Source organism: Pituophis catenifer, unplaced genomic scaffold (assembly GCF_029215685.1).
Source record: "Pituophis catenifer annectens isolate HBS135680 unplaced genomic scaffold, rPitCat1.0.hap2 SCAF_6, whole genome shotgun sequence".
Lineage (NCBI taxonomy): Eukaryota > Metazoa > Chordata > Lepidosauria > Squamata > Colubridae > Pituophis > Pituophis catenifer.
In genome coordinates this window covers 43,072,671-43,099,822 of record NW_027256886.1, presented here as the reverse complement: position 1 = coordinate 43,099,822, position 27,152 = coordinate 43,072,671, and the positions used below count along the sequence as shown (strand labels likewise).

The window sequence follows — 27,152 nt, the reverse complement described above, 5'->3', positions numbered from 1 at the left end:
TTTAGCAAGTAATCAGAGAATGCCTCTTCAAATTTTGCATTAATAAAGATCTCATTAAGTGCAAACCTGCAAGAATTAAGTAAAGATCTTATTAACCTGGAAAAAATGCTTGCCTTGAAAGTTGGTTATTTCTTTACAGAAGTGAAGGTCAATTATACAGTTACCGATTGTCTCTGAGCTGGTATTTACATGGCAAATCATCACTTGATTAACATAGATGATTTGAGAAAGGGCAAGTGTAGCAGAGCCAAGTCTAAATGGAAGCTTCAACTGCAAAGAAAGAGGTTTGTTTCATTGGCCAAGTTTATGAGATAGACCAGTGGGGTGTATTCTTTAAACTATCAATTAATAAACTGTTATGAGATTAAATTATCAGATGTTACAGTGGTTTTGGGATGTGGTGGCTGAGTGGCTAAGACACTGAGCTTGTCGATCAAAAGGTCAGCAGTTCAGCAGTTCGAATCCCTAGTGCCACGTAACAGAGTGTGCTCCTGTTACTTGTCCCAGCTTCTGCCAACCTAGCAGTTCGAAAGCATGTAAAAAATGCAAGTAGAAAAATAGGGACCACCTTTGGTGGGAAGGTAATAGCATTCAGTGTAACTTTGGCATTTAGTCATGCCAGCCACATGACCACGGAGACGCCTTCGGACAGTGCTGGCTCTTCGCCTTTGAAACGGAGATGAGTACCACCCCCTAGAGTCGGGAACGACTAACACGTATGTGCGAGGGGAACCTTTACTTTACAGTAGGTATTAATTTAGTCCTGACTTCAATCCTATGCTCTCACAGGGGCACACACATGAGTTGGTGTTTCAACCAACTACCGTAATTCGTGCAATATTACTCTTGGGCTTGCCATGATAGTTCCATAATATCTCCAGAGGAAATTTTGAGAACTTTTAAAACAATATATCAAATACGTATCTGGAGAGCAAACAACCAGCAAATCCCAGAAGTATTGGCTAGACTGGATAATGAAAAAAAACCCATCCCGAAAGTGGACAGTAGCAAGCCAATATTATCAACACATATATATCCATTAAGTTACTAGGAGCTAAATTTGATCCAAGAGAGACTTGATTTTAGTATATTGTCAGGACTGGGCCTTCTGCTATTCACTTTCCTCCCATAATTTCAGTAAGTGGAAAAAACTTGTTCAGGAACCAACACTTAAGTCCTAGTCTATTTCAGAGCTTCTCTCAAATGAAAATTTTGGATTTGACTAATAGAAGTAAGTACATTTAACTTGTGTGGCTAAAAAGGCAGTGAGATTAACTGTTCCTTCTGTTCTCTAATCAAAGCACAGAAAGAATACATTTCTATTTCAACTTCTTAGGAACTGAATTATAGAAACTTCTCATTATCCTTTAGACGAGAAAATGAAATACAGGAATAAAGAAAAGATTTTGACTTTTTTTCTGACAAACTATATTAAATTTCATGTCTGCAAGCTAGAAAACTTGTGAAAATACCTATTTATCAATGTTCTGGTTCATTCCCAGTGTCAGGTCACCAAGTTGTTTTGTTTAGTGTGTTACATTAATTTTGCATCTATAGTACAGCTGATTGCTATAGCTTATTCAACACAGACTAATTTAAAAATCCCTGGTTTGGGATTATATGCAATACTTCTTGAAAAGTGCACCTTCTATTTTTAGCAAAAGAGAAAAAGCAATTCAAATTAGCTCAAAAACAGGACAGGCTGAATATGCTTGCATTGCTTCATTAACTTCTTAAAATATTCATTTAGATATGTTCAGCTTTGTCTCTAAATACAGGAGAACCAGTAATGTCATCTATTGGATACTATGCCCATTACAGTACTCACTAATATGCAGATACAATACAACTGATTATTTTAACTGGGAATTCACTGTATATAACTTCATGGATCTTCACCATGTTGTTTGTTGGACCATCATATTTATTACCATGTTTCCCCGAAAATAAGATCCTGTCTTATATTTTTTTGATCCCCGAAATAAGGGGTGGCCTTATTATCGGGGGGAAGATGTCTTATTATTTTGGGGGTGCAGGAGGTGGCGAGCGTGGCCACCTCATGGCTGCTGCTGTAGCAGCGCAACACAGCCATTCGTGTTCTGCCCCAGCTACGGACCCCAAAGAACGCAGCACATAACGAAGTCCGTTCAAACCTTAGTTTACTAAATAAACCAGTTTTTTACAACAACGGCTGTTAATTAATTGCATTAACAGCCATCAAGAATTCAAAGAATAATACTGAAAGCTTACTGTGGTTGGCAGAATGCCCAGAAGCAATTTGCAGGAAGCTGATAAGATAAGCAAGACAAGACACGAAGGTGTGTGAACAAAGTTATTCCCTGCAAATTGCTTCAGTCGGCGTTCCTCCTTAAATAGGCTAAGGGAGTGGCCAATTAGCCCCAAGCCTTACTCTTGAGGACATCTCCTCCTGAGGAGCCACTCCTGCCTTTTGGCAGCTCTGTGCACCCGTGCATCAAGAAGAGGATCCTCCTTTTCGTCCTCTTCACTTAAGGGAGCTTCTGGAGCTTCTGAAGGCCCTGGCTGAATCCCCGCCTCTGGCACCACATCTTCTCCAGCCTCCTCATTGTCTGACTCGAGTGCCAGCTGCACAGGCTGCTGGCGTAGCATGACACCAGCCTCCTCGCTGTCGGAATCAGCAACTAGCTGCACAGGCCGCTGACGGGCCACAACAGCTTGTCAGCTGTTTGCTGGGACAACCAAAGGTGGGAATCTCCCCAGCATTCTTGGCACTCGCCTGCCTCCCATCCATACATCCATCCCCCTCATCTGTAAACTCCCACCCCGCTCCTGCCTCTCCGCCAGGCAACCCCCGGCAGCCCCAGATGCCCAAAGCCTGTGCCCGTCCGGCTTCCTTTTCCAAAGCACCCAGCTCTTTATTGAAGGGGGTGGCATGTGGTAGGGGGGAAGCAAGATGCGTGGAGAGTGATGGGGCTCCTCTTGCCATCTCTTCGCCCCCCTCCTCGCCGGGCATGGCAGGGCTTCTCACATCTCCCTGGCCCCACCCCTCCCCACCTGCCACCCCCAAATTGCATCCAATTTGGGCAGGGGCAAGAAGCCCTGCCATGCCCAGCGAGGGGGGGGAGAAGAGATGGCAAGAGGAGCAAGCCCTGTCTCGCTCCATGCATCTCGCTTCTCCCCCACCCCACCTGCCACCGCCCTCTGGAAAAGGGCACTGTGGAAAAGGGAATCGGGCCGGCGCTCACTTTGGGTGTCTGGGGCTGCTGGGGGTCGCCCAGCAGAGAGGCAGGAGTGGGGTGGGAGTTTGCAAGCGATTACTTCTCCTTTGACTTCTCTCCCAAAAGCGTTCCTCAGGTGCAGCCACTTCTGCAGCAGGAAACTCGCGCCTCGCGCCGGCCTTCCGAAAGGTAATGTAACAGCAGCTATCCACAATTTTTTAACCCTTATTTCATCCCGACCCACGTGGCCCAGTATGATTGGGATGAAATAAGGGTATAAAAATTGTGGATAGCTGCTGCTACAGTACCCTTCAGAAGACCGGCGCGAGGCACATCGCTTGGCCTCCTGCTGCAGAAGTGGCCGCAATCAATGGCAAAAGTGGCTGAGCTTGCTGGAGGCACCAGCCGGAGTAGCACCCATGAGGCAGCTGTTCCGTGGATGGAATTGCCTGCTGTGTCACCATTAGGTAAGGAGGGTGCAAGGCATGTAGGGTGTGTCACTTGGCCTCTGGCTTCTTTTGCAGCCTCAATTGGCTGCAAAAGTGGCCGCGCTTGCTGGAAGTAGCAGCCTGAGCAGCACCTGTGAATCAGCTGTTTTGTGAATGGTGGCCTGAGTGGCTCAGCTGATCCGATTAAGGGGCTAAGAAGCCCAGAGGTGACCGGGGAAGGGAAGGGATGCCTCCTGTGCCGGCTACGCCCACCCATTCACTAAAGCTTATTTTTGGGGGAAGGCATATATTTACGCCCACCCCAAAAATCAGGCTTGGCCTCATTTTCAGGACATGTCGCATTTTCAGGGAAACACAGTACATGATTTTTGGTTAGATGAAATTACTGTATGCAGTAAAGACTATACATTAAAGGTTTTTGTTTTCTATTTTTAAGCATAGCACTATTTTTAAGAATAGCACTAAAGCATATACTGAGGAAACTAAATGGATGCAAAATATATATTTAGATTTTTAAAGTTTTTTTTAAAAAAGAAAACTATAGCTTAATGGCAAATTTTTACACTTTGACTTTAGTATTAACAAAATTAAAGAATGTAAGTAAATTAGCATCGACACAGAATATCAATGAGAAAAAATGAGAATAAGATAATTGTGAAGCAATAAGCAACAAGAACCAATTTTCTGTTAATTTTACCATTATATTTAAAATGTATAGATGTATAAGTATTTTCTCATATCCAACAGAAACAGTATCAAATGACTTTCTATATTAATAAGAAAAAAGAATTCAAATAATAGATTATTAAACATGAAATAATACCCAATGGCTAATTAAATTTAAACTAATTTTCTTAAAAAAATAATAGAAAGCATATTTGTATTATCTATAACACTGGAGGAATATTAACCTAAAACAAGCAAGCCAAAAAACAAAAGAATTATCTGTGTCTGCAGAAGCAATATGGAATCTGTAGCTCAGTTTTGCAAAACCAGCCAGGGAAAGTCCAATATAATCTAAAGAGCACTGAAATAAAGAATTTGATCCCTTTGTTAGTAGGACAGGTAAGATAAAGGAGGTCATAATAAATTCTGCCCTAATGGCAGAAGCCATGACATCTCAGTTGCACTAAGGTGAAATGTTGTTTCTGTTCATCTTATCTGGGGAAAAGAGCACATACCTCAAATCCTTTAAATCAGACTGCTGTGAGTCTCCATAGTACCTCCAGAATAGTCATAATTGTTTTGGGAAAAGGAGAAGATATGGATAAAAAATATTCAGCCAGTTGAAAATCATCAATGCTTTGCTATGCAGGTGATATTATATTATTTTGCTGCTTTAAATTAATTTCAAAGTAATGAATGGATACAACCTCACCAGTGGTGAAATCCAAATTTTTTTTACTACTGGTTCTGTGGGCGCGGCTTGGTGGACGTGGTGTGGCTTGGTGGGCGTGGCTTGGTGGCCATGGTAGGGGAAGGATACTGCAAAATCCCCATTCCCTCCCCACTCCTGGGGGAAGGATATTGTAAAATCTCCATTCCTACCCCATTCTGGGGCCAGCCATAGGTGGTATTTGCTGGTTCTCCAAATTACTCAAAATTTCTGCTACCAGTTCTCCAGAACCTGTCAGAACCTGCTGGATTTCATCCCTGAACCTCACCACTCACAATTTTTTTTAAAGTGAGGGGACAAATATAAGGCAGACCTCATCACCAAAATGCAATTTCTATATCCATTTTAATTTTAGAAACAATTAAGTCGATATCATTTCCTAGTAAGATCCTCGACAGGTATTGGTCTTTAGCTCTGCTTATTTCTTCTAAGTTGATATTCCTTATTTGGAATGGTTGGTCTGAGAGTTCTATATGCTAAGTCCTTAGGTGGACTGTTTTCCTGAGGTCTTCTCATAGTAATGGATTTTTAGTCAGGAGATCTGGTATCCAGAGTCTAGGACAATTTACTGCCGCTTGTGTGCTGCTACCAGCTCACCCCAGCTGATTTGGTGCAGGACAACTCACTGCGGGAGAATGCCAGAGATGAGGTGAACCTCCTCCTCTCCTCCTTTGCGAAGGCTTGAAGAAATGTTATGATTTAAATCTTTAGGTCTTTGGGTTCGTGGGCATAGTCCATGCCCACAAAAGGTATTTAAAGGCAGGGGGTTGTCTGTGGTGAAGAAAAGGTTGAGAACCACTGTTATAAGCAACAGGCTTTGCTCCACACATCCACTCACTAAGACAGCCAGAAACGTGCTGGATAACAACTTCAATTTGCTTCAGGCCTTGATGTAAGAATGGTTCTCTATTTCTCCTCCAGAGTGTCGTAACATTCCCTGCTTTACAGTTGAACCAAAAGGTTTCAATCTACTCCGTAAATCCTGGTCAATCCTTATTAAGATTGGGACTCAGCACGGCAGGTGTGCTAGTCTCTTCCATAAATGGGGAAATCTCTCCTTTTCAGAATGTAGCTGTGGTGCTCCAAAGCTGACAGTCAAATATATTGTGGAACAGTGCCCTCTGAGCGCATATCAAGGAAACCCCAGAGACTTTCTTTATGCAACTCCATCATCTATATAGTCAGTCTACCTTTGAATTTGTAAATGGAGTAAATAATTTCATATTCACTCAATGAAAATATAATTGTGATGTGCTTTTTAACATTTTTTGCCAGGCGTTAAATATTAGAAACTATAGTAACTGCAGAATTTAAATGCATTAGCAATTGCCTTATTCAAAAGAACTAAGAATCAAATCTTAAATGCACAAATAGCATCTATTTATTCTATCTTGCAACATGAAAAACACACTCAATAAGAATCTGTTAATTCACAAAAGTCATAGTTAAAAATCAAGTTCTCATTCAAATCACATTAAGCAGTTAATTGTTACTGTGGTGGTGATAGCAATTAGATTCCTGATGTAGAATGAAAAGAATTGGGCATAATGCTCAAATTAGCATTTTATACTATTAAAAGATCTATCCTTTACTATTGAATTGTGTAGGGGGGGGGGAGTTGCCGTATATTTTTAATGTCTGCTTTCCCATTGCCAAAGAGATAATCAATTATTATAAACCAATATCAGTGAAACTACTGTAGAGAGAAAAAAGCAGTCTAGACTGTTTTTTGAACATTCCTCTGGCAAACACCCTTCACTTTGCTTTGACTCCCTATTCTAGCAACATTTCCATGGAAAGGTTCTGTTCCCTGGCTTGAACTTGGCATACGCTAACAAACACTTTACAGTCACTCAGCACCTTTTATTGTATACAAGGACACGTCCACTTTAAACAGTTGATTGCCCTCTGCCAACATGAACACTGTTCCTACACCCACAACAGTTAATTATTGTGCTTCTTTTTTATGCTTTTTATATAGCTTGACTACTATAGTACATTTTTTCTTACATTCCATCATGTCCAATTCTCAAAAATTGTCCAGGCAAGTCCCTGCAATTTTCTTGGCATGATTTCCTCAGAAATGGTTTGCCATTGCCTCCTTCCTAGGGCTGAGAGAAGCTGACTGGCCCAAGGTCACCCAGCTAGCTTTGTGCCCAAGGCAAGGCAAGAATTTATGGTCTCCTGATTTCTAGCTTGATACCTTAACCATTACACCAAATTGACTCTCACTGTGATTCTTAGCCTTGTGTTTTTAAATTTTGGAGTTAGGTTAAGCTAAGTAATTAGTAGTGGTTGACATAATTAGTATTTCTGCCCTAAGAAATTCTAGTTCTACATCCTTCTCCTCTCAATTCTTTACCTACTTCCCCTCTATATGTCTGGAAGGAACAATGATCCACCTCCTCTTTCTCTGGTCTCAAAGACGCAGATAAGGGAGACATTCTTCCGTTCTTCATCTCTGTGGAGATTGGAGACTTTGATTCCAAAGTCAAAGCAACAATTGTTGGTAACTTCCCCTCCCCTTCAGACAGATGCCTGATGATGCAGTTTCTTTCAACCTATATCTGTCGTTCTCTTCTTGACCAATTCTACCTGTCTTACTCACCCCACCCCAATAAATCCCCAATCTTACCAGGGTCAGAATCACTGGCAGTTGTAAAAATATTATTGTGCAACCAGATGGCTTTGGATTGTAAAGGCATTGTAACTGGAAATGGTGAAGATGGAAAGCTTACATGCATATAATTCACTGCCTCACAGAAACATTTAGTATCCAGAGAGTCCTTTCCAATAAATCAGCTTTTTAAACCAAGTCATCCTATGCTGAATCCAAAAAGCATTTTATCTCAAGTTGTTCCTTGCCATGTCTCAGGATGAGAAATGGTGGCAGAGATAAGATGTGTTAAGGGGAATGAAACAGTGTAAAAGCAAGTTTATTTTCAGCATATCCAAAAGCTGCAATCAAATGCTGCTTGTGTTACCGTGGGGAATCCAATACACTTGGCATCTAGCTTGACTGAGAACACATGGTGTATAAACACACAAAATAAATATTAAAATGATAGTGTAAACAGATGAAAGCCACATGTGATCCCTTGGGGAAAGGGGGAGCTTCCAGATAGTGATGGTTGGCAGAGTACTTTCAGGTAAATTTACTAGATCTAGCTGCTCTTTTAAGGATGTGTTGAGCTATAAATTTATCTTTTCAATGTTTACGACCATAATTTGATTTGATTATCTCTCCAAAGTGAAAGGACTGAGAGTGACAGAGTGACACTATTAGCCATTAGCCTAAAAGAATGGCAACTGATTTCATTCATAAGCAAATGCTGTCACGGGCCAATTGTCTTGCGAGTTACTATAGCAACAAAGATATTGCTCTGAGGTATCCTTCCTTCTTGAATACATAAATGTATGGCTCAACACCTCCTTAAAAAGCAGCTAGATTACTCAGGGGCCACCTACAAATAGTTTGCTAAGCATCACCATCTGAAAAGTTTCATGTATTCTTCAGGAATGCGTTTGATTTGAGGATGTTTTTACAGTATAACATAGTAACATATGACCATTATGAAAGAGTCACATGAATTATTATATTCCAATTTGCTCCAAGCAAATTAGCAATACTAGTTGCCAGTTTTTTTACAATAAAACCCAAAAAAACTCTCAACTCCCAAACTACTAGCCAAGATACTTGCTAATAAGGAGAAATATGTAGCCATTTATTCACATTTAAAATTACAGAAAATAAACATAATGTTACATGCATACAATGTTATCTTTCACTTATCTCAACTTGAGTTGAGAAATCTAAAATGTGCCTTGTTGGTTAAAAAAAATTGTAAAAATGAAAGAGCATAGAGTTAAAGAAAAAATATGCAATTTTTTCCCCCTTTCTTACCGTATGTTGACCAACGCATGAGTCACCTTACTGGCCGGCTCCTTCCACTGGCCAGCATTAGTAGAAAGCCTCAGAACTGAAAGAAAGAAAAAAAAATATTCTGTGATACCTATTTGACTGCAGTTCAAGAGTTTCCAATTTTTTGTGGGACTGCATTTCCTCCCGCCCCATTTTTTTTTAACTGTCTCAGCATTCACAGGGCAATAAGATATGTTATTATTGGAGAAGATGGGGACAGGATATTCAATCTTTTATACTTTATGGGCAATTGGATGGGAAGAAACCTGGCATTTAAAAGTAACTAAGACAACCCGTGCAGTGTTGGGTCATTATTTCAGAGATATTTCTTTACTTAAACAGAGAAACAAAATCACCAGAATGGGTCATTGGTAGTATGAGTGAGTTCCAACTTCCTGTCCGCTTCCCTGTTTTCCTTGTGGAAATCTAGCAAGCAGAATCATAAATCTTCCTTCCTTCCTCCCTCCCTCCCTCCCTCGCAGGGAGGTAAGTGGCTGATGCTGGATGGTAGAGAGACTGGCTTAGAAACTGTCACAGAATGTTGAAAATGATCATCTCTCAGCAGCCATTAGCACTGAAGGAGCCACCACTTTCCCAAATTTGATTCCCTCAGGACTCATGGGTTGCAGATTTTGGACACATTCTCTAAGTTAGTTTATTTGAGGTACCTTGGTTCAATAATTATTGCCCTATGATGCACTATTTTGCCCAATTAAAGGTTATGATGAGAGTTTTAATAGAATACAGATGGTGTCTTAAAGCTACTAAAGTCTTAATATACTATTTTTTTCTGTTTCTTGTTAAACAGCAGAAAATTGTGATGTTCCATGTGATAGCTTTGCTGGCTAATTTCAGAAACACATTCTTGGGAAATTTCAGGAACAGTAAAAAAAAAAAAAGTAACATTCGGGTTCATGTGTATTTTGTGTATTGTTCATCCCCAATATGAATGCATCCATCATAGACAGATCTTATCTCTTTCCAAATATGTCTGGATACATAAAACACAAAGCATGCTTTCTATGCTACATATAGAAGACAAGCTTGCTGAAAATATAAATTATTAAATTAGTTATTAAGCTACTATCTTCTTAATAATCTAAATTAGAGGAACCATATTTTTCTTTAAACTGGCATACAGTTTTCTTGGCAGCCAGGAAATGGGAAGCTAGTTATAGAATTCTTAACTTCTACTGTGCCCTACCATTATATTTCAACATCCCAATACAAATACATCTAAACTCACTTAGAATTCTCAATGCAACCTCTGAAGGAGGTGCAATGGAAGTACAAAGATAGTAGTGTACATAGAACATAGAATCATAGGGTTGGAAGACACTTTGAAGGTCTTCTAGTCTAACCTCTTCCTCAAGGCAGGAGACCTTATACCATCTCAGTCAAATGGTTGTCCAATCTATTTTTGAAAACTTTCATAACTCCGGAAGGTAAACTATTCCATAATTAATTGAACAGAAAATTTCTCCTTACTTCTAAATTGGATTTCATTTTAACAGGTTTCCATCCATTATTTCTTGTTTATTTCTGCCTTCTGGTGCTTTGGAGAATATGTCAATCCCTTTTCTATGACATTCTTTCAAGTACAGTTATCATATCCCTCCTAATCTGTCTCTTTGATAGGCTAGACATACCTAGCTCTCTCAACTGTTCATCACATGATTTAGCCTACACACCTGTATCATCTTTGTTGCTCTTCTCTGCACACTTTCTAGGGTCTCAACATCTTCAATTACAGAAAAACTGTCCCCCCCATCAATAGTAAATGCCCTGCTCTACCATCTCCACTTCATTATCCAAAAATATTATTTCTGGATAGCCTTGGTTTTTTGCCTTTCAAATTTACACAAGCTGTTTTCTGATTACATTTCTTTGAAGCACTGACCTGGTTCCATGACGCGCTTTATCTTCTTTGGAGACAATTTCTTATTGTGCTTTCATCAGAATAAGATGAAAGTACAACTTCCTGTTTTCACTTCATGTTTACAATGAGTCTTCCCTGCAGCTAAATGGTTCTGGGAGCTTGGCTTACTCTCTGATCTGAGATTAAGGCATAGTTTCCCAACTGGGATCATTCTACACATACAAAAAAGGATCATCCTAAATGAACTTGCTACTATTTAATTATTATACGCCAGGAGACAACAGCAAGCATACTTCACATGTAACAGACATATCGGTGTGCTAGGTGATCCTCTTATTCCTGGACTATATTATTTATATATTACTATATTATTTACTATTATTTATATAAGCTTAAGGAAGAGCCATTTTTAAACATCTCTTTAGCCTAGAATGTCTTTTAAAGGGTTATTTCACAGTCATGTATTAAAGGTTAATTAAAATTATATGACAAATATGTATTGAAGAGCAATAATACATACATGTAACATTTGTATAAGTGTGGCTAAGAGCAAATAATAATTTGCTCTTAGCCACACTTATACAAATGTTACATTAACATAAAGTCAAGTCACCTAATGCTACTTACCCATGGAATATAGGTTATCAAAACTCTGGTGCATCCTGATTATTTCATAATATAGCTCATCGTAGCTGCTAGGAGTTGGAAGAAAGGTATCTCCATAAGTGATGAACATATTAAACAGGTTTATCACCTTAAAAAAAAGATTATAGGCATTACTGAATAAAACTATATTCATTTTATTATTTAATCAAACAGAAATAGGAATTCTCTGGGCAAATTAAAAGGTTATTAAATAAATAAAAATACTAACACATCTAAACCAACATATCCTAACGTTAAACGTATCAAAGCGATCACTTAGCTTTCATATCTAAAAAGTGTACTTTCTTTCCCTGACAAATTAATCAGGACCTGACTGTTATTAAGCAAGTGAAAACTACAGTCACCCATGACAACAGCGAGAGCAAATATCATTCACCAAAACGGCAAATTTGCATGATTGAATGTGTACCAGCTTAGAAGTAAAATGAAATCATTAAAAAAAACCAGGCAAGCTGTTTCTATATATTCAAGAGTTACTTAAGGAACATACAATTATGTAAAAGCATAAATCAAAAGCCAAAATTAAAGACATTTCAAAATGTCAAGAAAAACATCTAAGAACAGTTGTACCCTTATTGTTAATTGTGTGGGAAACAAATGGATAATCCATTTCTTCAACTCTCTAATTTTCTCTGGATCTCCCAGACTACACGTGGCCCCTAAGCTTCTGAAATTCCCTCACTATAGAATTGCTGTACATGAGTGGCTATTTTCCACCATTTTAATTCTAGTAAGCACTTTAGAAAGGAAAGTTTGGAGCTTGAGCATCTCTGCTGTGAAATAAAAAAATAAAATAAAAATAAAATAAAAAAAATACCTCCACTGTCAGCAATAAATAGAAATATTTCAAGAGAAAAAAATAAAATGACATTCTCCAATTTACTACTATTCAAAGTGTACCTTCTTGGCTGCCCAGCTATGAAACATTTGGATTTTCAGGCTAGCAATCAACATTTTAAAGACAAATCACCGCAATATGTTCTTTCCTCATTTACAAGCTCCAAACAGAATTCCAAAGTTTCATTTCCAGTCTGTCTAGAGCAGGCGTGTCAAACTTGTGTCGTCATGTCATCACATGACATATCGCGACTTTTCCCCCCTTCGCTAAAACGGGGGTGGGCATGGCCAATGCGTGAATGCATCTGGCCCCCAGGCTGTGAGTTTGACATCCTTGGCCTAGAGCTACTAGAAGAAGAACTGGAATATTTTTTAATGGGTTCCAAAGTTCCAACATAAAAAACACAGCTCTCCATAATATGGCACTCAATTCAGTACACATTAAAACATTTCTTCTTCTCTATACATTCCAAAAAGTATCTGGAGGGAATATTCTATCCTGGATCCAATTCTGTCTCCAGGCTTTTAACAGCAATGACTGATGTTTTTTTCTTCCTTTCTGTTTCCCTTTGGTTCGGTTTTTTGTCATTGCTCTTTTGTCTTGCACTGTTATTGTTCTTTGTTTTTAAATGTTTTAACAACTGTAAATTGCCCAGACTTGCTGGGAGTCGGGGGCATATAAATGTAATAAATTATTACTCATTGTCTTTAAACCATCTACATGAGACTCATATAAGTATTATAATAGAGAACACAAATTCCTAAACTGAACTAAAATAACATAAAATATAACGTAATATTCTTAATCTGATTTTGCCCAGGATTTGTATATATCTATGTATGTGATTTATTAACCTCATCACTTGAGAGCCTCCACAAAGTGTACAATATAATAAAAATAAAACTGTAAGCAGTAATAAATAAATGTGCCATGGTTCTTCCTCCAGCAGCTAATCAACTAAGGCCTTCCAGAAATCCAGGGTTTAGCTATTTTGAGATAAGCCATCCTTTTCACAGAGGTAAACAGTTCTAAAGAATGGAATCAGTCACTAAAAATACCTATCTCTGTGCCCCATCAGGTAAAACATCCTGATAGGAGGGGACCTTTAGCAGGCCCTCCCTATTCATGCAGGGACAATTTACTTGGGATAAATGATTTCTAGGATATTCAGATCCCAAAAGCTCCTTGAGAAACTTGGAATCAGTAACCAATGTAGCTCTATCAGCAGCGGAATAACATGGCAGTATATTGGGATTGCCCAGTAAGCACATGGCCACTGCATTTTGCATCATTTGAAATTTTCAGATAGTCCTCAAGGATGGGCCCATTAGAGTTTTCATATATATAATTAGTTTATGAAAGACAGCCCCATTAGAATGAGCTGCAATAATTCAATACAAGGAGATAAGGGTGTACATAACCTAGTCTTGTTCTGGCTGAGACATTATACCAACTGCACTGGACAAAGGCTAGCAGAAACCATATATCCAGAAGGATCCCCGGATTGTGAGTCTGGTCTTTCAGGGTGGAGCAGAAACCCATCAAGTGCCAAGGCTGATATCACTCCAGTATCAGTTGATTACTGAACCAGCAACTATTCTATCTTCACTGGTTTGAGTCTGAGCCCATTTCTCCCCATCTATCTAGGCCATGAAAGCCTCCATTTTCCATTTACCCTGTGGCAGCATAGTAGGGTATCATCAACATATTGATAATAACTCATTCAATGCCAGCAGCTTCATGTACATGTTAAAAGGTTCCCCTAAAAATAAAATAAAAATCAAGAGTTGTTTATGGTGGCACAGTGCTTAGAATGCAGTACTGCAGGCTACTTCTGCTGATCACTGGCTGTCAGCAGTTTGGCAGTTCGGGTCTCACTGGCTCAAGGTTGGCTCAGCCTTCCATCCTTCCAAGGTTGGTAAAATGAGGACCCAATATGTTGGGGGCAATATGCTGACTCTGTAAACAGTTTAGAGAGGGCTAAGCGGTATATAAGTGCTATTGCTATTGCTATCCTTGGTAGGGTTCATTTCTTTCCATACTCACCATCAGAGCTAAGGTAAAGATGTTATATTTTGCCAGCAAAACTGTTTCATTAGACATGAGGAACTTCAACAGATTAATCAGAGCTAAAGGAAGAATTTAAAAAAATAAATACAGTTTTATTCGCATAAATCAATACTTATAACCAATGTAAATAAGAAACTGAACTTCATTTATTAAAAACCTATACTTCACAGGCAAGAAAACTTCTGTTTTAATTCATCAATAAAAACAGGGATTTTTCCCGTTACTGATCACTTTAAGTAGGAACAAGAGTATGAAAAATGAATTGTCTTCAGCATAAAAATCAACAAATCAATATTAGATGTCACTTTTGCTGATGGTACACAAAGCAGAACCACGTGCGGTTCAATTTGCAACAGCTTGGCTAGGTTCACTTAGTGTATTATATTTATTTGGATACAATACATGTTATGTCAAGTTACTTAGGACAGGACAGATCACTTTGGATTCATGATCTCAGAAGCATTGCCTGCAGACCAAAGTACGGTATATTAACATCCTTGATTATGTATCTTCTTTTAAATTTCTTTTCAGCTAAACAGAGTAACCAAGGTAGTAAAAGCTGGGAACACAAATAGCTGGAGGCAAAAATGTATATCTGACAGCACTATTACAATCACAAAATAAAGTAGAAAATAATTTCCGAACAAAGATATTTATATTTTACTTGATGTTTCTGAATATGTGAACTTTAGATTGAACATTTTAAGTTCTTAATAAGGAAATTCAGGTCCAATGCCCACATTTCACAGCTAGAAACTGTCCAGTTTAAGTCCATTTAGAAACTTGAGAACAGAGTTCACCGTTGTTATAGAACAATATTAACACATGAGATACACTGCTGGGTACATGAAATTATCATAAACTATAGGAGGAAACAATGATTGTCGACTACCTACTGATCATCTTGATTAAAAAGTCATGCTAGAATGATCAGTTTATATGAAGATGTGACTAATGAAAGGAGTTGTGCCAGATTGACCAGGAAGAATCCTATTTTAGATCAGCATTTTTGTATCAAAGATAGGCACATACTGGCTTGGAGGACATGAAAAATGAGACCAAGGGACTGCAAAACAAACTAACAGTAAACAACAGCCCAATCAAGGAATCACCAAGACTAATCATACCAACACTAATAGGGCAAGTCACTAATAAATGAAATGAGAGCAAACCCCACTTCCTACTAGCACTGATATTACCTAGTTTGTTAATGAAACATCTTCAAGGAAACAACAAATCTCAAACAGCCTCAAAAGCCCCGCAAATGGGACCTACACAAAACACATTTCAGACATAATTTTCTGGAGATTTGGGGGAAAAAACAAGTTGGAACATCAGGGAGGGATTTAAAATTTAAAATTGTAATAATGATTGGATTTGGCTAAATTGGAAATTGCCAATCGAAGTCCAACTTGCTGTTCTGCTAAGAAGAAAGGAGGAATAAGGTCTCATTAATTCATTTCCTTACTTGACTTTCTCTGTAACAGCTTTCTCTTTAGCTACTAACACCCTTCCAATGTTCTTCCAATGGGAGGGAATTTGACTGTCTATCAACCCTTCTTAAACTTGTACCTAAACTTATTGTCTTGTGGCTCATTCTCCAAAGGCAAATTATATTTGCCCAAGCACTATGGGAGGAGAAATACTTTGTAGATGGTGGGACTGAATGGATAAAGAGTGATAAATTGTAATATTCCATTTGTTTTTTCTGAGTTGACTTTTATTTTTTCTTATATTAATTTACACTAACCTAAGCATGACTCCTTCATATAACAGAAATACAATAGAGCACATTTTTACCAGTTCAACCAATTAGGACATGGTTGTCTCCCCATTTGCTTCTCTGAAAAGTTATGTATCAGCTATAATGATCTCTGGACAGTTTGTACCAGGCTTGAGAGACATATTAAAGGGGAAATTGTAGGAGAAATATGAATCAATAAACTTATGCAACTGGGTTTGAAACATATTCTATTTCCTTTTGTGGCTGGTGTGCCCATGGGGAGCAGAAAGCCAAAATTGTCCTAAAGTTAGCCAGCTCAACTCATATAACTACATTGTTAATTATTTTAACCAGGGGCAGAGGATTGGCTACTTTGACAGCATGGCTGCCATATAATGTTTCTTTGAAAGAATTTCAAATAATCTTGATTTCGCAAACGTGAGACTATAAATTAACTTTTGACTTCTGTTAAGGAGTTCATTTGTGGCTCACTGTTTTTGTTTGTTCTGGTGTTTTTTAGCTTGTTTTTATTGTTTGTTTAAGAATAAATGCTTTCTCTCTGGAAGATTTGAATATGTCGTGACTTATTTTGTGTTGCTGGTCAGAATCATCACAATAACGAGACAGAAAACTAAATATATATAGACCACAGAAGAATGTATTCGTTATACATGCATATTTAGCTATTCAGAATGGTTTCAGTCTCTGATCATTAACAACTGGCAGTATGAAAGAAGACAAGAAGAAGAAACATAATCACAGTAGTGACAGTTGCTGGTATTCTTTGAACTTTTAAAAATATCTAACATACTAAGAGGAATCTAAAGTGATCTGAAAAGTCAGTGGGAGGATAAGAAGGATCCCATATTCTAGATATAGATATTGCTATAAATTAAGTAATCATATAAGTAACAGACAAAATAACCAAAAACAGTTAAATCACCTTAATTCAAAACATCATTTGAGTAAACATAACCAAGGAGAGAGATACAAATATAATAACAGACAAGATTGTGATTAGAAAATCACAAGCAAACAAATACCACATTTCATCCTCACATGTGGAGAACAGAGTATCACCCTCTGAGCATAGTGTGTTCATAGCAACATTAATTTGCACAAATGGATACAGGATAATACTGTGTCACACAGAGCACTATGCTCTTCTCATCAATATATCCAATTTGATTTAAATGCTTACGATTGTGAATAAGACCTTAATACCATATTGATTCAGGTCAAAATAGATTTTTGCTCGTATTGTGCTTAAAGACATCAGACTTCAAAGCAAAACAGCAATTCCAAATAGTCTCTCCATATAGCAAAGATGCAGTTAAAACATGTTTCCAAGGTAACTAAGCTTCCATAGCAAACGTTGCCATCCAAGGCAATCACTACTTGGGACTAAGACAGCTGCCCTGAGTCTCTGTGATAGCAGTTTATTGGGAACTTCTCCCAGTGGTAGACATTAGGTATGTTTTATTCAATGGTTTAGCTTAAAAAAATTCATTGTCAAATCATTCAGCCAAAGAGTTGGAATGCTTCATATTCTACAATCAATAGAAACTTTTCTTCCTTCCATTCATATTTTTAACAATTTGCTTCCAGCAATTATCCAATAGACAGAAATCACAGGCTGATAATTTGTTCTAATCCAGTGTTGGAGAAATTCTGTCACATGAAACTTCTGGATCGCAAAGTAATGTCTAAGGAATACTCTTTTATCTGTGCTCAGTTTGGTTCATGCTTCATTTTCCTCCAGCAACATTTTAGGCATTCCATCTCCTGAAGCAAATCTGATAAACAATTGACCCCTCCGGGGATTCATACATGATCCAATCCAAGGCCACTGTTGCCATCTCACTCCAAGTGGTGATTATGGCCTTAGTTGAGCTATGTACTAGAGCCTCAGGGAAAATCCCAAGCTCTCCCTGAAATCCTACTTGGTCCATCAGGGACCTAGGCTAAACTGATCAATTCAGAGAACACAAAGGAAAAGGATATACCTTCAAACTTTTATTAAAAAATAGTCCCAACATAATTAAGAGCTGAATACACCGTTCTTGTGGATTTAGTGAAGAGAGAAAAAAATGTGATAGCATTAGAAATTGGGAAATATCTTTCAGATACAGTTTAATGTAATCCGGACTAATTGTCCTGATGGCTTTGGAAATACACTTCTATTCTATTTGTTCCCAGTGTCTCTACCACCTATTTGCTTCAAGGCTGAACTCATGGAAGAGACTTTGAGCACGAGAAACCTACTCTTTGTATGCTCCCTTCTTTGAAGGGTGTAATTGCAAAAGGAAGCAGCAATTTTTGTTACAGAAGAAAACAAGGACCTTGGAGTCCTTTGATGCAATATTCTTTCATTCCCCCCCGCACACGCCCTGCCGCCTGCACATGAGAAGCAGAGACCCAATGATCAGCTGGCCAGTGGGAGGCACACACTCACGCATGGCGGAGCTGAACTGGGGCAACAGCTCGCGTGCCCACAGTTCTAGAGTCTCCAGGTTCCAATCCTTTATGGATATAGCCCCATAGTTCCTGAACAAGCCTGTAAGAGGGATTAAAAAATATGTCTTTATTAGATTAATATTTTAGGATGTGTTCTGGTTGCTGTAGATTAAGATTTGCTTTAAATTATGGATGAATATGTGCTCAGTCCTGATCTGAGATATTATTTTAAATATACTGTTTGTTAGTTGTTTTAGTCTTATTAAAAGGAGTCTGAGCTAATTTCATTGTATTGCATTGATTTGTATTCTTTCATAATAAGAATTATCTAATAAGGGCAGCAAAAATACTTTTCTATCAAAAGTATGTTTTAATTTATTTAAGGCGATCTGGTCGCTCTAGGTAGATAGGGCTCAGGGGAAGATTTACAGGGCTGCTGTGTGGACTATGCTGGCAGCTGTCAGATAAAGTGACTCAGATTCATTCTGAGTGGTAGTCTAGCTGTTCACGTCATATGGAGGCACCTGTGGTGCAGTTTTCACAGTTATCTGTGACTTTATTAGTCCTGATGAAATGGACTGAGTCCTTCAAGCTGTGAGTTCAATTACCTGTGGTACAGATACATGTCTCTTCTGGATGGTTAAGGCTTCCCAGGAGTGAAATGTAATTGGAGCCATGAAATATTTAATGCATCCTTGTGGGAGGGTGTGATGTCTACAGGAAGCAATCATCCACCCTTTTGAGACCATTGATGTACCCAATGGAACTGGACACTTTTCATCTAGCCTCCAAACTTACAGTTATGGGAAACGTTATTGAAAACCTGGCTGGTTTGAAGTTTTAGAAGGTCCTAGAAGAAACACATTATATGGACTTCTTTCAGACTTGCTGATAATACTGAGATGGCACTGGTGGTCCTCACAATAACTTCTGAGATGAGGCTGTACATCCATACTGGGCCTCCTTAATGTCTCAGAAGATTTACCATCAATTATGTCATCTTTTGGCGGCAGCTCAGGGGACTGGATGTGAAAGGTAAATTATTGTTCTAGTACTTTTCCTCCTAATCTCCCAGCAATGGCTTTCATAGGTAACCATACTGCTATCAAGGCTAATAACCATTAATTCACACGTCTTCCATGAAGTCACCCAACCATTTTTGAAGCCAGCTAAGCTAGAAGCCAGTACCACATCTTATGGTAAAGCAAGAAAAATTTGTAGAAGGTAATGGGCCCACATAGGAAGCTGTGGTATTTAGTTTAATTGAATTAATTACATCTCTTATCCAATTTCCTTTTGCTGTGATAATGCCAGAGGATAGAATACAAAATAGCTAGTTTTTCAGTCAGTTGTTATCCATAGATTTTTATTTTTTAAAAAATTGAGATTGCTACAAACTTTGGACTAATTTATAGATGGGCACTTCCCGTTTAGCACAAAGGGACTTTTCCGTTTACAAATATGTACTATCTCTCAGCACCAACCATTCAGGAAAGCAATACTGAAGTCTTGTCTCTTTCAATAAAATGACCTAGGAAAACAATATTTTTTTCCAACTGCTATTCTTTCTAATTTTGCAACACTATCCTAAACTGAAATACATAAATCAGCATCACATTTCTTTGTAGCATGAAATTACTATTTTGTTATATTACACAGATAAATGTCCACCACAAAAGAAACATAAATGTTATACATCTTCTGTATGCAAGATAGGTTATATACAGCAGAATTCAGAGGATATATCCTGCTTTTTTTCTTCTAAGCATCAGATTAAAATTTTGGTATAGTCAAATGCAGATCAGATAGAAAGCTCTGCTGAAAAGATTTCGTGTAGAAATATGGTTTAAAAATTTAGCTGCAGTGAACCCTGGGGATAAAGCAAGCTAACATTAAGTATTAAGCTACTGGATGCTGTGTCTCTTAATGCAACTTCCTCATAAAATCCTGTGGAAAGATTTTCTGCTTGCTTCTTGAAAATCACACTCCAGAGTTCTTACTCATATAGATGCCCTACATCTTGAAGTATGAAAATACAAGGTGGCAAAAGCAGGAAGCTAGACTCTGAAAAGTTTTTACCTAATCTATGCCTCAAAACTTACATCAAGTCAGCTGTTGCCTTAGGCCACACTCACCTATTAGGGAAAAAAATGAAATCTTCCTAAATGTATTCTGCCCATGATTTATTAATAAACACTTCAGCTGAGAAGAGGATGAGGGAAGGAACACCACAGTAATTGACTGTGCAGTTTTTTTAAAAAATTGCCATCTTATTCAAAAAGGCACAAGACACTGACTAATAAAAAAGTTATAAAAATCCAGATTCTGGCTGAATATTAAGAAAAAAAGCAAGAGCAGATCACAAACCCCAAACGAAGATCTCTGCACTGAACACAAAAACTTGAAGATCTAAATGGCTGTCTGCAACCCTATGATTCTATGAAAAAGTAGAAGTCAGAGAAAGGCCCAAAAAATATAATGGGAGAAAGGTTAGACCTGAAATGTGTCAATAAGATTAATTGCTTGAAGTAGTAGCATTTGTTTTGAGGTCTCGCCAAGTCAAGAGAAGGAAGTTAAAGCATAAGAAGCAAGCCGACATGGATGTCAACTGGATTATGCCAGCAAAAGGACCATTTGACCATTATATTCAGGCATTTAAAGAGATATGCATAGAATCAGAAAGCATCAAGTTTAAATACTGTTAAAAAGTACTACTTTTTCTCTCTTATGACAATAATTACTAAAAATTTGCGTGGTATTGTTTTTAGCAACTCTAGGGCAAGAAACACATGAAAATTGAAAGTCCTTATATAGGCTTAAAACAGTTGTGGAGAAGTGGGGAAAACAAAAATAAAGATAGAACTCTTCAAAATCCAAAGAAAGAAATGCAAAAATCTAAGATCTATTCCTGCAATTTTTAAGCTCTGCCTAAACACGAAATGCTGCTTCTAAAAATTTGCCCACTTCAGTCTAAATAGGACAAGATCTCACAGATAATGCAGTAATCACATTAAACTGGATGACTCAGATCATAGGGCATATATTGCCTAGAAATGTTCATTGAATTAAGAAGCAGTAATCAAGGCTAATAGTTCTGAAAACTAAAAAAGGTTCATTATTAAATCAAATTAATTTATTATAATGAACAACTTTTTAGCAAAGTTAATATTTCAATGCTTGCATTTACATTGGTTAAGACAACCACTACTAAAAGGTAGAAAAGAGAAAGGTGCAGAAATAAATGAAGTTCCTAAGGGAATAATAGGGATTTGTTGGGATACAAGAACTAGCTACACTGAACCCCAAATTGCTATGTAAGTGTTCAAAAACACTGGCTGAGAGGGGATTATTTACAAATTGGGCCAAGCATCAACCACATCCTACAGGAAGAAAATCAGACTATCAGCTTCTTTCTTATGAATAAGGGCATCAAACCTTCCCAAGGAACAACTTACCACAGATCCAGAGAGACAGCAGGCAATTAGGACAGTTTACACTGGCAGGCTGATTGTCAATTGATCAAGAAAGCAAAGACATTTTGCCAAAGGTGAGTTGAGAACTGATTTTAAATCAACACATCCAAACATATCTTATAAACTAAAGCTGAGACACACTTGGCCATATAGCTTTGGAGGCAGGAAAAAGTTACCTTTGTTATGGATTACCAGATAAGTGTAAGAAAAGGACGTATGAGTGCGAAACGTGACGGCTCCATGTAAAATGCAACTGAACCAGTAACTCCACTGATAATCTGGTGTACTGGGGGCTTCCATGTAAGGCAATAAAGCTAATTGAAGCCCAGGCTTAATTGTAGCTTTTATTACATGTTAGATATCATGTTCTAGAATGCTTCAAACTACAGATAGCCCTCAACCTACAACTGGTTGCATAACAACTACTCAAAATTATGATGGACTTCAAAAATAACATGTCCTTGAAATTATAACTATAACATTACCCTCATGGTCATGTGATCGCATTTGGTCATGTGATTGGCAACTGGCTCACAAAACCAGCTGCAGCATGCTGCAGTCGTGTGACAGAGATGATACCATTTTTAAAATGGTTTTGATTAAAAAAATGCCAAAAACTAGCTATTGGTATACTGGATTTGCTTAATGACTGCAGTGACTCACTTTACGGCTGTCATAAAAATGGTCACAAAATCGAATCCAGTCATGTTGCACCTTGATTTACGAATGCAACAACTTATAACCAGAATTCAGAACTCCATCATGGTCATAAGTTGAGAACTACAGTAGCTGTATGCTGTCTACACCCTTTTTTGCTTTTTCTTGTTTCTATAAATCTCAGTCTCGCAAACCATCCATCATAAAATCATAGAAATATGTGTTCCTGACAGAGAAATATTAGAACAGATTGGAAATTCTGCTGATACAGAAGCCAGCACAAAATATCAGAGTCAATACTCAGGCTAGCCAAAACAGTTTCTATGATGACACATTGCTTATTTATTCTAATTTGTTAAATGTTGCTTTCCGATTAGAAAAAAATATCTAAAGCAATTCACAATCAAACAATGGATTAGTCCCACAATTATGTGAATAAACCTCTACCTGATAAACATTTCCAAGGATCTGTAGTTTTTCTAATGGAGGAGATTGTAAAGCATCTTGATTGTTTTATATCTAAGTGTTAGTCTCCTAGCAGAAATTCCTGATTCCTCTTGTCTCCTGATCTTAGCCCAGAACTCTATTCTCATATCTTGGTATAAAGCAAGGCCTGTACAGAGCCCCATTTGAGCCATTCCAAATTACTGGTCCTTGTGTTTCAAGGCCTCTGCCAGTCACAATCTCCTGTCTGTCTTTATTTCTCCCTACAATTTTCTCTTTAAGTTGGTCTAAACACAGCCTTCTTCCTGTTCTGTCTCTAGGGCAGTGATGGCTAACTTTTTCCAGACCAAGAGCCCAAAACGTGCATGCGCGAATGTGCATGCACATGCCCGAACCCCCAAAATGCAATGTGCACATGGCCCAGTGCATGGGCCCCACCCCGTGCATGTGTGCGCCCTCCCGCACACGCCCTGCCGCCTGCACATGAGAAGCAGAGACCCAATGATCAGCTGGCCAGTGGGAGGCACACACGCGCGCATGGCGGAGCTGAACTGGGGCAACAGCTCACGTGCCCACAGTTCTAGGGTCTCCAGGTTCCAGTCCTTTATGGATATAGCCCCATAGTTCCTGAACAAGCCTGTAAGAGGGATTAAAAAATATGTCTTTATTAGATTAATATTTTAGGATGTGTTCTGGTTGCTGTAGATTAAGATTTGCTTTAAATTATGGATGAATATGTGCTCAGTCCTGATCTGAGATATTATTTTAAATATACTGTTTGTTAGTTGTTTTAGTTTTATTAAAAGGAGTCTGAGCTAATTTCATTATATTGCATTGATTTGTAATTATTGTATTTTTGTTTTCTTCAATGCCTTGATAAGTGCATTTATTATTATTCATATATTATTCCAAAAAGTTATGGCTATCTTGGCAAAGAATGTTGAATGAATTACCAACAAAATGCAATCTACTAAAAGGTATAACATTAAAGTTAAAATAGCTGTTATTTACATACTTTAAATAGAAATAAATCTGGTATATCACCAGAAATACAATTTTTAAAAGCCTGCATAAATAGAAAAGATCTACATACATTAACAAGCATACCTTAATAATAAAAAAACAAATGAGATTCTACCACCAAAAAGGCCCTCTTCTCAATAACTATCTTACTTATGTCTCAGCACAAGGTAAATTAAAAAAACCTTTGAAGCAGATCTGAGAAATTAAGCAGGTTAATTAACTGAACTGTTTTCAATCTTAGTTTATTTTCTAAATTCTTTATTCACACACATTCATACACAATTTGAATAAAAGTATATACAATAAAATACAAAATAAATAACATACATAAACCTTTAAATTCAATTAAAACAGAATTAAAAGCCAGCTAAAAGCCTGGAAAAATAAATTGGTTTTCCACCTGTAATTAAAAAGATGCTAGAATGGATGCCAGTCAAGACTCTCTAGGAGGGAATTCCATAAATGGGGTATACAACAGAAAGAGCTCTGCCCCCCACCCGCCCGCCGTAGAGATTCACCTCAACTCATTTGGTGAGGGAACTTGATAGAGGGTCTCTCATTAGATGTTCTTAGGATCCAGGCACAGTGCTACCTGTATGCAAAGCTTCATGCAACCATCCAAACAAAAAAGTCTATCTGATCTAGATTCTTCCTGGCCAAACTAAACTCAATGACTCAGTGTTAGGCCACTGTTTAATGAGCGTAACTAAGATGTCAGAATTTTATCCATTCATTACTCCAATACAAATGCTATGAAATGTTTTGAACCTTAGAAATTAAGTAATTATGAAGAAAGCCAGCACAATCCATACTTTCTGATCAATGATATGACATGGTATCAGCTTTTTAGAGAGAAATGGAATAATCAGTACTTAAATCCAGTATTTTACAGAAAACTACTATAAATTTCAACAATGAGACACAAAAGGAACATCTACATCCAGTTGTCTAAATACAGATAATTTTTGTCCTATGGCTATTAAATCCTATTATTTCATTATTCTATACTCCTTACATATTTGTTGTGTAAAGTATGCATTCACTTAGCTTTAACTTAGAATTAGATTCTGCAAAAACTACTTTAGCTACCATTAAATATAGCAACATCTTATATTTATCTTATACATCTTATACTTTTTATCTCTAATATTTAGAGATGTGAACTGTGATGCAACATTATCTTATCAGTTATATCATTATCCTAAGGCAACTAACAGAGGGCAGCAGGGAATAAAAGGCAACAATTATAGAGTTCCCAGAAAATCCAGTTCAAACATCAGTTCTATCAACTAGCTTCCCAATAATATGCACAGAATACATGTAGAAACCTGCTAAAGGAAATATTCACAAAGGAAATATTAATTAACTTATGTAGATCAGAATATGGCAGCAGTTTCATCTATTTGTACAGAGTTCCCATAAGAGAGACTGCTAGCCAGCTATCCACAGTATTTTTAAGAACAAAGCTTTCGAAAAGCACTACCAGGAAGAAATTCACTGAAAACCTAAATTACAAGTATAACGTACAGTTCCTTAAACATAGGCAGAATGTCTGGGCTTTTTGAGAAAAACTTAATTAAATCATGGAAGACTTTTGTAAAGACAGAACAGTTAGTTGTACTCAAAAACTTGTACTACAGCAAGGAACAATGACACAAAATAAGAGACTAGCTAAATCTACTGGAGCAATCTAATTCATTTCCAAAATACCTGCTAATCTCTGAGAATTAAGTTTTAATATCCCCCATCTCACTGAATGGAAAACATCCATTCAGAGCATAGTATTTGACAGAATTGCTAGACAAAAGCCTGCTTGCATCCCTTTGTAGTTTTCCATATCTTTGAATATGCTGCCAACAATAAAACAGAAAATATGTCATATTAAAATGTCAGAATACAAAATCAGGAAATTTCCTTTTCCAACTAATCAATTTTAAGAAACAGGATAAACTTTCATGAACTACAATTCACTTCATCCTATACCTGCAGCTCATAAAACTTTATGCTTTTTCCTAAAACGGATAGATTAGAAAATGTACTACCAGGTTCCTTCTGATTTTTTGCCACCATAGGTTAACATGGCTCTCCTCCTGCCATGTCAGAACACAGATTCAGTATGCTGAAAACACACACAGGAAAAGAGCCTAACAAAACTGCCATCAAAATGGGAGCTCTGTGTTGAGGTGAAACAACTACAGCATTTCGATTCTAAAATATGAAACTTATCACAGTAGATCCCATAAAAAGGTTTCTCTACATGGAAAACAGTCTCGGCATTAACAAAAAACAAAGCTAGAATTTAAAAATATTATTTCATTTTCCTTGACTCTCCAAATTGCGTTTACAGGTGAAATTACCTACAGTCAAGTACTGGAATGTAGCATATATTAGCATTGCATTTAACGCTTATTTTAAAACTATGAGCACTGACCCTATGAAGGAATATGTCAGCCCTTATGACGATAAGACTAAAAACGTACCTGACCAGAGTTCCCTCCAAGTGTAATGAAGTCTCACTCTGCACTTTTTCTGGTAGCAAAGCAGCTTGTGTACTATTTGAATACAGCATCTGGAGCAAAAAGAAAGGAATCCATAACATAATCATGAGCGAAGAATTGGGAGTGATCCCAATTACCTGTAAAACAGTACCTCAAATTATCAGTATGGAATATTCAGGATACCAGTATAGCACTGATACATGTGGAGTTATTAAATTTAGTTAGTATTTAGTTGGAAATCTGAAATCTAAAGAGGGTTGAAATGTGTACTTGAACAATATTCCACACAAATAATCTTAATTCCAAGAAAAGTTAAATGAAATATATTTAACAGCTTTTTTTTTTTGAAATTTGGAATTCAAATCAATCAAACCAAGAATAGTGCTTCCAACTAGACTGGAGATAATATTAATTGGGTTCACATCAAATGCAAAATATGATTTTTATTATTTTGGCTACA

General features: G+C 37.5%; 1 protein-coding gene across 1 annotated transcript in view; it reads right to left on the bottom strand.

Annotated features, from left to right (window-relative positions):
• ARMH3 (armadillo like helical domain containing 3) overlaps positions 1-27,152 on the bottom strand; it is a 139,744-nt gene that overhangs the window by 79,435 nt on the left and 33,157 nt on the right. Inside the window, exons 20-23 of the mRNA XM_070945228.1 lie at positions 26,675-26,763; positions 14,394-14,476; positions 11,471-11,597; positions 8,947-9,022 (exon numbers count right to left, since the gene is read on the bottom strand). Coding sequence (XP_070801329.1) covers positions 8,947-9,022; positions 11,471-11,597; positions 14,394-14,476; positions 26,675-26,763 — 375 coding nt within the window. The remainder of the gene's footprint in view (positions 1-8,946; positions 9,023-11,470; positions 11,598-14,393; positions 14,477-26,674; positions 26,764-27,152) is intronic.